This window comes from Anopheles coustani, chromosome 3, assembly GCF_943734705.1.
Source record: "Anopheles coustani chromosome 3, idAnoCousDA_361_x.2, whole genome shotgun sequence".
Taxonomy (NCBI): domain Eukaryota; kingdom Metazoa; phylum Arthropoda; class Insecta; order Diptera; family Culicidae; genus Anopheles; species Anopheles coustani.
The window spans coordinates 14,377,015-14,391,746 of NC_071288.1; the positions used below are offsets into that span (position 1 = coordinate 14,377,015).

The 14,732-nt window shown below is 44.8% G+C and overlaps 5 protein-coding genes across 6 annotated transcripts; all 5 read right to left on the reverse strand.

Annotated features, from left to right (window-relative positions):
- Positions 1 to 320: 320 nt before the first annotated feature.
- On the reverse strand, positions 321 to 2,542 carry LOC131271630 (sodium-coupled monocarboxylate transporter 1-like). The gene is made up of 6 exons (XM_058273127.1): positions 2,075 to 2,542; positions 1,946 to 2,011; positions 1,820 to 1,871; positions 1,678 to 1,745; positions 828 to 1,613; positions 321 to 755 (listed from the first exon to the last, which is right to left on the reverse strand). The coding sequence occupies exons 1-6, from the start codon at positions 2,540 to 2,542 to the stop codon at positions 321 to 323; spliced, it is 1,875 nt and encodes a 624-aa protein (XP_058129110.1).
- A 467-nt stretch (positions 2,543 to 3,009) lies between these two features.
- LOC131271640 (sodium-coupled monocarboxylate transporter 1-like) lies at positions 3,010 to 5,267 on the reverse strand. Its single transcript, XM_058273138.1, has 6 exons — positions 4,794 to 5,267; positions 4,667 to 4,732; positions 4,548 to 4,599; positions 4,420 to 4,487; positions 3,546 to 4,331; positions 3,010 to 3,477 (listed from the first exon to the last, which is right to left on the reverse strand). The coding sequence occupies exons 1-6, from the start codon at positions 5,265 to 5,267 to the stop codon at positions 3,010 to 3,012; spliced, it is 1,914 nt and encodes a 637-aa protein (XP_058129121.1).
- A 798-nt stretch (positions 5,268 to 6,065) lies between these two features.
- On the reverse strand, positions 6,066 to 8,368 carry LOC131271649 (sodium-coupled monocarboxylate transporter 1-like). Its single transcript, XM_058273150.1, has 7 exons — positions 7,877 to 8,368; positions 7,729 to 7,794; positions 7,606 to 7,657; positions 7,468 to 7,535; positions 7,253 to 7,407; positions 6,556 to 7,186; positions 6,066 to 6,476 (listed from the first exon to the last, which is right to left on the reverse strand). Exons 1-7 carry the CDS (start codon positions 8,366 to 8,368, stop codon positions 6,066 to 6,068), a joined length of 1,875 nt encoding a protein of 624 aa, XP_058129133.1.
- A 995-nt stretch (positions 8,369 to 9,363) lies between these two features.
- LOC131271657 (sodium-coupled monocarboxylate transporter 2-like) lies at positions 9,364 to 11,438 on the reverse strand. The gene is made up of 5 exons (XM_058273162.1): positions 10,965 to 11,438; positions 10,769 to 10,888; positions 10,545 to 10,699; positions 9,853 to 10,483; positions 9,364 to 9,774 (listed from the first exon to the last, which is right to left on the reverse strand). Exons 1-5 carry the CDS (start codon positions 11,436 to 11,438, stop codon positions 9,364 to 9,366), a joined length of 1,791 nt encoding a protein of 596 aa, XP_058129145.1.
- Positions 11,439 to 11,520: 82 nt separating this feature from the next.
- Positions 11,521 to 14,582, reverse strand: LOC131272403 (DNA repair protein complementing XP-C cells homolog). Of its 2 annotated transcripts, XM_058274126.1 has the most exons (4): positions 14,181 to 14,228; positions 12,561 to 14,113; positions 12,126 to 12,496; positions 11,521 to 12,063 (listed from the first exon to the last, which is right to left on the reverse strand). In XM_058274126.1, the coding sequence occupies exons 2-4, from the start codon at positions 14,063 to 14,065 to the stop codon at positions 11,777 to 11,779; spliced, it is 2,163 nt and encodes a 720-aa protein (XP_058130109.1). In that variant the 5' UTR covers positions 14,066 to 14,113; positions 14,181 to 14,228; the 3' UTR covers positions 11,521 to 11,776. The 2 variants fall into 2 exon arrangements, with proteins under 2 accessions (XP_058130109.1, XP_058130108.1); XM_058274125.1 differs by having other exon boundaries at positions 12,561 to 14,582.
- Between the last annotated feature and the right edge of the window lie 150 nt (positions 14,583 to 14,732).

Here is a 14,732-nt window from a genome sequence, read left to right on the forward strand (position 1 = left end):
CTTATCGTCGTCGTTTGCCGTTGTCGTAAAAGTCCGTTTTATGACCGGCAAACCGTCGTAAACATATATTTAACGATTATTTGTTGACGGAGACATTAGTTACCGGCTTGGATCGATCGAATCGACACTTTAGCGTAAATATTTACAAATGTGTACTTTGGAAAAATAAATTGCTATTGCTTAAAGAAATCATAATCTCGTGTTAAGAAAGATGTACTTGTTACACGTAATTAATACAAACCAAAAATTTGAGTATTTTAACGTTGGGATCTACCAACACTTGCATAAGAGAACTGTTCCAACACCTGCACAAAATGTTTCTACTGCGTGTCATTTTCGTTATTATCTGCCCGTTTTGAATCTGTCGGTACTGAATGGAAAGCCACCACCGTTTCTTCTTTCTGCCTACCTCGTATCCATGGTGCCAAAAGCTTCGGATCGATAGTTCGTTCCTGTCGATCACGTCCCTCGCGCAATTTGTTAAAATAGCTAATCAACGTTCCAGCCACACAAGTAACAACAGTTCCGAACAGGGTAAAATACAAATAGGACATGTGGTAGAACGATTTTCCCACATGTTCTAAAGTTTCTTCCATGTTGCCTGCAGTGGTGTTGTAGGCAAACTCGTATGGGCAATCGTCCACCGAAGTTGGTTTGGTTTCAAACTTCATGCTACCAGATGCGATACCATACTGTGCCATGTAGCATGTGTAAAACATGACCACTATCCCCATAATGCCTCCATACAGGGCACCCTGTAAAAAGATGAAATTAGTATTTAGTTGTAAAACAGAAAACCCTAAGAAATGTTATCTTCCTCAACTGACCGTTCCATCAACCCACGGCATAAGTATGCCCATCACGAATACACCAAAGAGTGGCGCTCCGGTAGCGGAGGCCATAGTCATTGCAAGCTGCATCACGGTGCCCATATGTTCCACCGTCAACGAAAGAAGCACCGATAGGACACCATGTGCCAATACCACACCTCGCATTATGTAGTTAACCTGTGTTTTCGTCAGCGGTGTCTTGCGGAACGGCTTGCAGAAATCCTCAAGGGTGATCGCAGACAGAGCGTTCAATGCGGACGAAAGTGAGCTGAGGGCTGCACTGAAGATTCCTGCTATGAAAATTCCCGTCAGACCGGGTTGATCGGCGAAGGTTTCCATCACAAACAGAGGCAGTAGTTGATCCTTCGATTTGGCCAACTGTGTTGTGAGTGGATCGCACCGATAGTACGTAGCGTAGATAACCATCCCGATAAGGAACAGCATCCCGTTCACCACGAACCAACCGGCGACATAGCCATGAATAGCTTTTCGCGCATCTCGAAGCGTTGGAAGGGATAGAAACCGCTGGATACTGTCTTGAACAGTGGAAATAAAGTTAAGGTAGAACAGCGGTGCACCAATCAATATCGTCCACATAGTGTGGCGTAGTGTTGGGTCTGGGTCGAAGCTTGGTGCTTCGAGTCGCCCGCCTGCAATGTTCCGCTCGATCACTATTCGCGGTCCACCGACGTCGTACGTTCCTTTGATCAAAACTGCCAACAGAGCTGCCAAGGCTACTCCCGTTTGAATCACATCCGTCCAAATGACCGCCTTAAGACCACCCTGGAACCAACGATAATGTCACAACATGCATTCACTGTACTCTAATGCCTAAAATATGTCTTACCAGACTGGTGTAGAACACACAAATCATGATAACAATTGGACTTATGATGTATAAGCTTATTCCAGTAACTGATAAAGAGACACAAAGTATAAACATATGTAAATAACAAGATAGAAGTTCAATAACTTAGAATTGTTCGAACCCTGATTGAATGCCAAAGATGGAGCGTATATACAAATAGGCATCCAAAGAATCTGCGAAATGGATGATCATATGTTATAACATCGATAGATAGGGTGCCGAAAACAATACCAGATGACTAGCTTACATCTCCAAAGGTAGAAAGAATAGACCCAAAGAGTCTCATACGGCGATCGAAGCGTAGTTGTAGATACTAAAAGAAAATTCCAAATATAAAAATGTTAATAAAACAACATTGAACAACAAGAAAACTTACCTCGTAGACCGATGTGACCTGCAACTCGTGAAAAACTGGCAAAAACACATGGTGCATAACGAACGCCATTATGATCATCGCGATCCCGATATAGCAATACTGCGTACCGTAAACGTAGATCTCGGTAGTTGTTCCTAGCAGAGTGACTGCGGAGAAACCACCCGCAACTAGAGACATAGTCACCGGAAACACCTGCATCTTCCGACCACCGACCAAATAGTCTAGCACTTGCGAATCTCTCTCACTCTGCTGCAGTTTCTTATGTTTGTTCTTCTGATGATCCTTGTAGCCAAAGAAGATCCCTACAATAATGCAGACAAACAGCATCATCACAAACGATACATAGTCTGGCCAGTCGAAGCGCTGCAACGATCGGTTGATCAACTCGATCGTCTTTCCAGGATGTTTGCCACTTATCTCTCGATCTCTCGGCTCGATCGTATACTCGTCTTCACTTGTGCTCCCCATGTTGTCCACCAAGAGCGTGACACCGTTTCGGAAGGCTACACTCGACTGAAGATCCTGTTTGCTGAACAGTCAGTTCCGGCTTAGTAAAATTCTAACGCGAGATAAGAATGACCTTTCAAGGTACCAATTATTACCGGGTGCGCACATGACGTGCGCACGTTCGTCGGGTCCGTCATGACAACTGAATGTCAAGCACCCGACGATCGCGCTATCGGTGTGTGCGGGTCCTTGTAGAAACGAATGTCAATATTTATTGTTTTTTTTTTCAGACACAGTACGTCAAAAAAAAGGTTTGCACCGAAAAACACATTTTTAGTAAACAAACCATCCTTATCAAAGTAACAACAGCTGTTCCCAAACTTATCTTTGACATAAAAACAAAATTCATAAACAATAACGTCACACGATGAGTTCATTGTGTTATTCTTATTTCATCACATGCCTATTTAAATACAGTGTAACGCAAACTATTCGTTATTAGTCTCCACAAGCTGGTGCTTAATCGTAGCTTCCACCATTTCTGCCTGTTTGCTATCGGTTGGCACCGCTAGGAATGTCATTGGCATTCCACTTGGCAGCTTTTTACGAATGCACGGTGCCAACAGCATCGGATCGATCGGTTCCTGTCGATCGCCTCCGGTGCGTAGCTTCGTCAGCAAGCTTATCACCGTTCCAGTTAGGCATGTTACCACCGATCCGAAGAGGGTGAAATACATGTACGACATGTGATAGATCGTTTTTTCTACTTGCTCGATCGTTTCATCTGTCTCGAGCGGGATATCTACAGTGCTGTTGTACGAGAATTCGTAGGGGCAGTCTTCCACCGACGTTGGTTTCGTATCGAATGTTCTACTACCTGTAGCAATAGAATATTGTGCCTTGTAGCACATGTACAGCATCACGAGGAGTCCTGTCGAGCCGCCGTACAAAGCACCCTAGAACAGAAAAATAAAACAAATAGTATTCCCAGATATTTCACGTTGGATAACTCCAAAAAACTTACTGTTCCGTTTACCCACGGCATTAGAACACCCATTACGAACAGTCCAAACAGAGGAGCCCCGGACGCTGAACTCAGAGTCATCGTAAGCTGCATCACCGTGCCCATATGTTCGACCGCTATGGACAGTACCACCGATAGAGCACCGTACACCAGCACTGATCCTCGCATGATGTAATGGATCTGTTTCTCAGTCAATGGCTTCTTGCAGTACGGCTTGCAGAAATCCTCGAGTGTGATGGCCGACAGGGCGTTCAACGCGGACGAAAGCGAACTGAGGGCAGCACTGAAGATTCCAGCCACGAAAACTCCCGTCATACCGGGATAATCGGCGAAGGTTTCCATTACAAACAGAGGCAACAGTTGATCCTTGGCTTTTGCCAATTGGGTCGTGAGAGGATCGCACCGGTAGTACGTGGCGTACACCAGCATTCCAATGAGGAAAAATAATACGTTTACGATAATCCAACCGACGATGAAACCTTTCAGGGCCTTACGAGCATCCCGAAGCGTTGGGAGAGCCAGGAAACGTTGGATCATGTCCTGGCTACAGGATACACCGTAGCAAAACCATATCGGGGCACCGACCAATATAATCCAGAACGAGTGACGCAGTGTTGGGTCGGGGTCGAAGTTCGGTGCCTCGAGACGATCGCCTGCAATGTTTCGCTCGAGAACTTCTCTCGGTCCTCCAACATCAAACGTTCCTTTGACCAAAACAGCCAGTAGGGCGAGCAAGGTAACACCTGATTGAATGACGTCCGTCCAAACAACTGCCTTAAGTCCACCCTAAAATAATGATCAGGTCCACAAGTGGCGTACACTAAGCTTCCTATGAACAGTGAAGCGTCAGTTTGGTTTCCACATCACTACTTACTATACTGGTGTAAAATACGCAGACGATGCATACGATCGGTGTTACTATATGAATGCTGAGTCCGGTCACTAATGGTAAATACATTAAAATATAATCAAATCTTATTTGTTTGTACGCTTCATACGAACCTTGATTGAATGCTAAAGCTGGTACATAGATAACAATTGGCATCCACAGTAGCTTTAAAAAGAAAATTTTATGTTCTGTCACAGTTCTAACGTAATATTTTCCAAAACCTACGACTTACACAAGCAACAGTGTAAAGAATTGATCCAAATAGCCTCATACGATGATCGAATCTACGCTGTAGATACTGTTCAGAAGAGAATGTGACTTCAAGAGTTATATCTTAAGACTCGTTTCGCAACTCTTACCTCATAGGCCGACGTAATCTGCAAATCGTGGAAAACTGGAAGAAATATGTAATGTAGCACAAAGCCCATCAATAGTACCGCTACTACAATGTAGCAGTACTGCGTCCCATATACGTAGATCTCGGTAGAAGTTCCTAGGAGCGAGATCCCGGAGATCCAACTCGCTACCAATGACACGGACACGGGAAAGATCTGCATCTTCCTGCCGCCGACCAGGTAATCCAGTGCCTCCGAATCCCTGCGCGCCTGCTTGCTTTTGTGCTTCCGGTGGTCTTTATATCCGAAGAAGATTCCGATCACGATGCAGATCATCAGCATCACTACAAACACCACATAATCCGGCCAGTCGAAGCGCTGCAACGACCGCTGGATCGAATCGATCGTCTGTTCGGAATAGTTTTCCGCATTGTGAAGATCTGTATCGTCACTCGAGTAATCATCTTCACTTGTATCCACCAACCAATCACTCGACATCGTGGTGGTGTCGGCTAGAAGTGATCAACCCAACTGAAGATTGCATTTCAGAAAGATTTCTTTGAAGCCGCCATTGTATCTTCCACCTCTTGGAAATCGCTGCTTATCAACGTTGATAAGAATAAATTATGATGATCTTCTTAGCCAAGTGTCAAGATAGTTCCTGGCCTCGTAAATAAGAGTTTATTTTTAATTCTCTTTTTTCAAACAATCAAACAATTTTCATTTCACTACTTTAGGACGGATTGTTCATCAATCTATTCCCAAATGCCCGAACAAAAAAACCTTAATCTAATCAGCCCAAACATTTCCCGACAGCTTAAACTATTGTTCGTTAGGTACATAGAAACTAGGCGACTCGCCTATCGTAAATCATGAGCAAACAGTGCACTCGTGGTGCAGCGGACAACCAAATCCACAGTAAAATTTATGTGTAAGGGTTTCGGGGTCACAACTCTTTAGCACTTGGCTTTAACGTACGAGCGGTTGTTGATGCTGAACATATGTTTGTTCGTTTTTTTCGCATCATTTTTATCTCGTAATGTAGTGTTTGTTGTTTGTCTCGAACAGCTGACCCTAATGAGCGTTGTTAAAACAAACCAGAAGAAATAATACCTTATTTGAACCCATGTGATTAGACAAGCTTTTGATTTGGTCTAGAATAGTTTTATTGCTTCATTGAACTACATTTGTTTGTTCATTTCTCCCATGCATTCCTTCGACTTGTTCTTCGATACAGTGAACAATAATGTACAGTAATAGTTATGGGCTGCGATGATGATACGATCCGTGTTGGACCTACAATTGAATGTCCTTCGTTTCGAACTCGTGCAGTACCTCTGTCATGTGGTGAGACTTGCTGTTTGACGATGGATAGAATCGCCTCAGGAACGGGGCCAGTAGTAGCGGATCGATGTCGTCCGTTTTCGAGCGAGGTAGAATAAAAGAGGAGAGATACCCCACCAAAGTTGGTACGACTGAACCGATCATGGTGTAATACAGGAAGGAGACATGATGTAGTGACTTTTCACCTGGAGTGTAATCGGACTCGAAGAGTGTTTCATTTTTAGGCGTAAACTCGTAATGACAGCCTTCTACGGTTACTGGTTTTTCTGCAAAAACGATCTCCTTCAGAGCGATCGAGATCTGCGATCGGATGACAATATACGACATCAGAGCCAAGCCAGCCACAGTCCCCGTAATAGCACTCTGTAGGACGAAATAAAAAGTTAGTAATTTCATTCATTTCATGGTTCAGCCATAACACTTTATCTAGCGAAACACTTACTGTTCCATTGATCCTGGGGAAGAAGAAACCCATCAGGAACAAACCAAATAGAGGTCCGATCGTCACCGGACCCAGACTCATCGACAGTTGCAATACAGCACCCATTTTCTCCACCAGAACCACCATTACAACTGCGAGCGCCCCGAAAGCCAGCACGGTGAAGCGCATAATGTATCGTGTTTGCGTCTCCGTTAGAGGTTTCGACACGAATGGTTTGCAGAAGTCCTCCAAAACGATAGCGGACAGCGAGTTCAGAGCCGTCGACAGGGAACTAAGCGCTGCACTGAATATGCCCGCGACGAACAATCCGGCCAGACCTGGATACTCTCCCAGAACCTCCATCACTAGCAACGGAACTAGTTGATCTTTCGCCTTCGCCAAGCCAGTCGTCAGTGGATCGCAATCGTGGTACATGGCGAAGATGAGCAGCCCGTTGTAGCAGCACATGGCTAGCACAGTTACCGTTCCAATGAGGAACAGTACCAGAGCCTTTCGAGCCGATGCCAAAGAAGGCAACGACAGGTATCGTTGCATCATGTTTTGGTTGATAGAGTTTGTTGAAGTCCAAAAGAAAGTACCACCGATGAGCAACGTCCAAAATGTGTTCCGTGCAGTTGGATCTAAATTAAAACTATATAAAAAGAAAACGACATTTAATAAATAAGGAGCTTTTCCAAAGTATTATTTGCTTACGTACTCTGGGGGCTCGAATCGCCCTCCTGCGGAATTTCGTTCAATCACCACACTAAGCCCTCCTACATCCGCCGTACCCTTGATGATCACTATGATCATTGCACCGACCATAACCGCCGTTTGGATGACGTCGGTCCAGACGACAGCTTTTAGTCCACCCTACAAATGGACATTAGGTTACGTACTGATATCTCATCAAGATGTCCTTTTCAAACTTACCAGACTGGTGTAAAATATGCACACCAAGCAAACGATCGGCGTTATCACATGTATATTAACACCTGAGACTGTTGGGAAAATCAGAAAATTCAAAAATTCATTAGCTATAAGATGACGACAAATCTAATTCCAACCAACCTTGATTGAAGGCAAGTGCTGGGACGTAGATTACAATGGGTAACCATAAGATCTGATGTAGAAGTAAACACATTAATTATTCATTTGACTTTACACTTAACGGAATTCCAACAGTTAACTTACACTTGCTAGCGTAAAGAGTATAGATCCAACGAGTCGCATTCGTTTATCAAATCTCATTTGTAGATACTGAAAAAGGAAAAGTATTGACTCAATATTTTAATACCGAATTGACAAATTGAACAAATTGCCAATCGAGAACAACACCAACCTCATAGGCAGAAGTTATTTGAAGATCATGAAACACCGGTAGGAAGATGAAGTTCATCGATAGACCCATGAGCACAACCGCACTGATTATGTAGCAATACTGCACACCGTAAACATAGATTTCCGTAGATGTGCCGAGCAACGAGATCCCGGATATCCAGCTCGCGACCAGTGACACTGACACCGGAATAATTTGCATCTTTCTACCACCAACCAAATAGTCGAGCGCTTCCGAACCTCGCCGGGCATGCTTCTGCCGTTTGTGTTTCTGGTGGTCCTTCACACCGAAGAACACTCCGATCACCATGCAACTGATCAACATCAGTACAAACACCACATAGTCAGGCCAGTTGAATCGCTGCAGCGATCGGCTGATTTCCTCAACACTCGGTCCATGCAGGATGGAGCTGTCGGTGGAAGTCGATCGATCGACACTCTCTTCGTACACCGTTGAGCCAAACGTTGTACTCTCCGAGATGGTCGATTCTGCCATCGTTGCGTTTGTAGACCGCGATTTAATCCAGATTTGGTAATTGTCGACACCTTGACAAACGATCGCAGATCACAATGGCACACTCCTGCTAACTCCAGCATGCGCTACCTAACGACGGCCATTCGAAACAGACACAAGTTGTTCAAGTGCTCTTATACTAGATTCAGCATTCATTCAACCCACCAGTAAATTACTCCCGATAACGGACGGTCAGATTTTTCCAGTCGTCGGCAAATAATGATAAAGCATGTTATCACTCACGATCACGTCAGCGTGACGTAGTTGCGCGGGAAAACGTGCGAACCGATCCGCGACAACTGGCCACGCTACCGAAAGGATTTATGACTTGTTTGTATCTGAAAACACGCCACGCCATTATTGTTTGTCCTAACCGGGCGCCTCCATGCACGGAAGCTTAAAACACAAGGAATTGCACACCCTTACCAGACGGGCTAAAAAAGGAGGGAGATAACATTCAGCACAAATTTCCAGTTACTTTATGGTGAAATTAAAAACATTATGTACTCATAAAGTTTCCGTTATAAAACTAAGTACCAGTAGCAAATATAGAAAGGAAAAACTATATTTGATTAATTTTGAAGCCCCTGAGATGATTCAACGAAATATCAAACGACTGCACTGAACTTAACCAAAGCACTGACTACTACAAACCACGCCATCTAAAGGGCAACTGGCGAAGACCTTACAACCAGAGTGCCCCGGACGCACCATCAGCTTGCCTTCTTTGACCCAACATTGTACGCAGGCAAAGACGGGAGGTGTGATAAGCGCATGAGAAGGTGCATAAATAATGCCGCTGTGTCAACTAAATACCGCGCCAGCTTAATGCCCCAGAAGGCGGAAGTAATACACACCGCCCGGGTGTGAATGCGATAAGCCACCCTCTCCACTTTACATCATCCAACATGTCATCGAATCACTGCACTGGATAAGCCTACAGATTCGGTAGATACCTCTAGTAAAAAACACAACGTTTACAATTGTGTATCTTCTTTATTAAAATTGTGTACCATACCACCGGATGACGGAATTCTTTCCGAATGATACAACTTTCTAACAAAAGGAGCCAGAAGCAAGGGATCCAATTTGTCTGGCTGCTGGCGTCGAAATATGGCAGCAGTTAGTGAACCGACGACAACGGTGGTAACGGCACCGATGAACGTGTAGTACAGATAGGACACATGATGCAACGATTTCTCTGAGGAACCTAGTGGTGGTATTGACGTTGTGTTAAACCCTACCGGAAGATCAAATGTATAATCACAGCCCTCAACCGAGACAGGTTTTCCAAGGATGGGCATTTCCTTCGCAGCCACCGCAATTTGAGCCCGGATCACGATGTACGACATTGTCATCAGTCCACTGATGGCTCCGCCGAAGGCACTCTGCAAAGAAAACATACATTTTTAAAACAAAAGTTGACAAAAAAAATTGGGTAATCTAAACACGTCCATGTCACTTACACTGGCATCAACCCACGGTAAGAGCATCCCCATCAAGAATAACCCCAATAAGGGTCCCAGCGAGATCGGCACCAAACTCATCGCGAGTTGTAACACCGTTCCCAGCTGTTCCACCACCAGCACTAGAACGACGGCAACAATACCAAAGACAAACACGGTGCTACGCATGATGTAACGCGTTGCTCTTTCACTGAGCGGCCGACGGGTGAAGGGTTTCACAAAGTCCTCCAACACGATCGCCGAAAGCGAATTCAGGCCTGTGGATAGCGAGCTAAGGGACGCACTAAATATGCCGGAGATAAATAAACCCGCTAGCCCGGGAATGTCCGCGAGTACCTTCATCAGCAGCACGGGCAGCAGTTGATCTTTTGCCTTGGCCAAACCCGTCGTTAAAGGATCACAGTCGTGGAAGGTAGCGTAAATAAGTAGACCGTTGTAGAAGCACGTCATTAACAGAAGAATGATTCCAACGGTGAAACAAACCAGAGCCTTCTGTGCGTCCCGGAAAGAGGGCAGCGCCAGATAGCGTTGGATCATCATCTGATGGATGGCATTTTTGCCCATCCAAAAACTGCCACCTCCGATAAAGATTGCCCAGATGGTGTGCCTTTCGGTGGGATCGAAACTGAAACTGATTGCGCAGAAGTAAAAAATTAGAATTTAATTCCCAAATAAGAGGAGAGGATCCTTACTTCGGAGGTTCTATTCTTCCACTCGCCATGTTCCTCTCGATCAGCACCGACAGTCCACCGATGTCTGCAGTCCCCTTGATGACGATCAAGATCAATGCCCCAATCATGATGAACATTTGAATGACATCCGTCCACACTACCGCTTTTATGCCACCCTAGGATACATAAAATGGCCATTAGCATATGGCTATGGATCAAATAAAGGACAAGTGAAAATTACGCACCACTAGCGTGTAAAATATGCAAACCAAGCATACGCTCGTTGATACGACGTGTACATTAATACCCGACACTTGGTTGAACGCCAAAGCTGGTACGTAGATAACTATTGGTAGATGTAGAAGCTGTCGAGACAGAAGAGAACAATTAGGAAAAATGAATTTGTGCCTTCAAGTTCTTTAGAAGAGAAATTAAGCTTACCGTAGCTAAAACAAACAATCCCGATCCAAGCAACCTTATTCGTCGATCAAAGCGCATTTGAAGATACGCGTATGCGGAAGTGATATCCAATCCCTGGTAAACTGGCAGAAAAATATAATTCATGCTAACGGCCATCAACAAGATCCCGGTGAAGATATAACAAAACTGTGTTCCATGCAGGTACGTCTCCGTGGATGAGCCCATCACCGCGATCCCCGATATAAAACTAGCGATCAGAGACATCGCCACGGGAAAAATTTTCATCTTTCGGCCTCCGACAAGATAATTCAGTGCTTCCGAGCCGCGGCGTACATTATGTTTTCGTTGCTGCTGTACCCTCCAATCCTTCCATCCGAAATATACCCCAATCACAACGCATATCAGCAAGCTAGCCACAAACACCACATAATCGACCAGTCCAAAGCGCTGCATGGACTCGCTGACTTCCGCTACGGTTAACTTTACCGACGTCATCGTGCCTGATGTCTCCGATGACACGTTACTCTTCCTCCGGAATGCCTTCGAACACTGACTGCCTCAAAGTCGCGTTCTGTTGCAGTAACCCAGTCCAGTCTAGTTATTTATTTTTCTACAACCGTCAAGAATAGCTGCAGAAACACACTGTCAAGATACCATGCAGTGGATATTTATGGCTTATTCTTAGGTCGGAAAATAGATTCATTCGAAACATTTAAAAAACTGAGCCAATACATGGGCAAAGCACGTGTACTTGGGAATTTGTTATCTGAACGCGTACGTCGACAGTAAGCTCTGCGAGTTAATTTATTACGACCAGATGTCCCCCCTCCGTCTCACATTCCATCGAAATTGTACTTATTCTTGAGCTTTCTCCGTACAAGCAAACCTTTCACCAGTTTCACCCAATTGTTAAGTACTATCTGTCGTTTCTTTTCCAGCTTTTTCTGTGCCGATTCGTCCTGATGTATTTCCCAAGCTGCTAGCAAACGGTCTCGGTGCTCGGCGCAAATCACAATACCATCAAACACCGGATGGTTCCCTCCTGCGTGCACTCCAAATCCAACTACGGCCACGGCGTAGTCTATCCCAAGTTTTCGACATATGTGAGATAATCCGAACTCTAAAATCAACGCAAAAGATATGAGTAAAAAGTCTTAGTTCAGTTTAGTACACAAAACTTACGCTTTAAATGGACGGTGCCCTTAGGAAGCATACAGTCTTTGAAAATTTCTATATTCCCATAGGCATTCCGTGGAACAATCCCATCGACCGGTTCGGGCGGGATGTAATCTTCCGTCTGCCAGTACCCGAACAGTTCGAGGTTCGTCTGCTCGCGGCGCAGCTTCGACTTGACAATTTTGTACGGAAGTTCGTGCATCCGGATGACCTTCGCGTGTCGTAACCAAACCTCGCGCGAATGCAACGTATGCACGCATTCCCTGGCATAGACCGGTTCCCCATTGATGTAGCCCAACGGAGGTGCATCTGGTGGGTATATGCCTTGGAACTTTTGTAAATCTCTCGGTAAGCAGTAGGATGGATGATTTTTAAACCTAGAAAAAAAAAAGGATTGACATGAATATTTTTTTGGACACTGATACACATCATGCTACTTACTGCCCGATTGTGGTTGGCATTGGCGCCCGAAATTTAAGCTGTCGATATTCAAGCTGCTCCAGCAGGAACGCTTCATCCCCCATCGGTGGCCTATATCGGTGAAGAGCTTTCTTCAACCATTTCTTGTCTACCCTTTGCCTTAAGGCCAGGGCCTCATTGCGCCACCGGTAGCGTTCGGACACATCGACTACAACGTCATCAACAGCCTCAAAGGCAAACACGTACACCGGTGGATCCTGAATGAGATCCATTACCTGCTCCATACAATCGACTTCTCCTAACGAGGCTTCCACAACCGTCCAACGCTGTTCTGCTTCCAAAAAACATTCTATCCACAAGTCAAGCTTTGGTATCCGGGGCCTTTTCTTTGCGCAATCGCTAGAAACCGTGGCCACCTTGTGATTTATCAGTCGACCCAAGTTCGGCTTAATGCTGGTAGCATTTTTCTGATCATTTGTTTCTGTTTTGAAGGCCAATTTCCCTTTCGTTGAACGTTGCTTCAGCGATGGCTTTTTACGAAAAAACTTCGATGAAACTAATTTTACACCCTGCTGATCACTTTGCGATAGACTTGAAACTGGCTGTCCAATTTGATTCAGTGGTTTGTCTCGCGGTTGCTTTACCGGCCATGGGTCCGGTGGTTTTAATTTCCACAAACGTGGTTTATTCGTTAAACCCTCAATGCGCAGTTTTTTAGGCGCTAGTTCACCGTCCACCAGATCGTCATCCGCCCCGTCGAGTTGTGTTAACTGGAACATTTCCTGAATTTCTGGTTTGCGCTTCAATATTTCCGTCGTGGTTAATGGCACGTTGTGGTAACGTTCGGTGACCAATGGTCGATTGGTTTGACTAATTTTAACTTTTGCAGGTGGCTTCGCTACTGGAGGACAGCTTGGTACAACATCCAGATGCATAACGAGTCTCGAGCGAATGCCACAAAATCGCAAAACGGTGAGTAGAATTAAATTATACATCCGTCTGCAGGATGCCTCTCGAGCGACAATTTGCTTGTGAATTGCTTTCTTGATTTTTACGGTCCTCCGATTTCTTGTCCGGTCGGTGCCATTTCTTGTCGTGGCTAACATCACGTTTTTCCTATAGTGATCTACAATTGATTTTACTAAATGGAGACTATCTTTTTCACGAACCGAAAGCTTGCTGTCCGATATCAAGTCATAAAGTTCTGATGAATTATCCACGATGCTTACGTTTACCAATCTGCTTACCTGCATGCCATGGGCCAGGAGCAGCAGTAGGTGAACTTTATGAACCTCCAAGAATTGTTGTTTTCGCTTTTCTAGCTCAATTCGCCTGAGACTTTGCGCAACATCTATTATGCGACCAGGTTTGTGTGATGTATTTGATACGACTATTTCTATGTCTTTGGTATCGACGGACGTATCGTTCGGTATCTCACAGCTATGCCATTCGGGATCTTCTTCCGTTGCGGTATTCATACAATCCTCTACTTGAGTCAGCATCGATTGGACGTTGATCGTGTCCATCGGTGATATGCTATGCTCGCGCCACTCCTCCCTCCTTCTTTCCCAAACCTGATAACAAGCGTTCGCTTCATTTACTTGCTTTTCGAAATCTGTTAGCTGTGAAAATATTTCATACATTTTTCCACCCTCTTCGGCATCGGTTGCATCGCCGGTTGACGATTTGCAGTCGTAATCTTCTGTGCAGGGTACAGAGCATTCTAAGGCAGTGGGCTGACTTTGGTACGTTGACGAGAAAAACGTCTCATCTAGGTTTAGCGTTTCTGGATCGACAAGGTGCTCGTTAACACTGCTGGCATCAGAATCGCTACTAAATCCGAGTTCCGGGTTTGACTCTGCTGCTGACGATGCCATGTCTTTCTGGACGATTTTATCTTCGAAAGGTGGTGTATCACATTCGTTTTTCTTTACGCTGTTTTCATTCCTGTCGGTGTTGGTTTCACTCGTACGAATATTCCCGTTTTTGTCACTTTGTTTCGACAAAAGTTTTTTCAATCTTCCGCGAGGCAATGTTTGTACTGTTTCCATGATTGAACGCACAATTTGTCGATGCCGGTTCGTTGATTAGGTTTGTTATTGTTTACTTCCGAAAAAAACAAAATGTCAAAAATGGCATGTATCAGCTGGGAACTTAGACAGTTTGAATTCAAAAACAAATTTGAATTTTGGC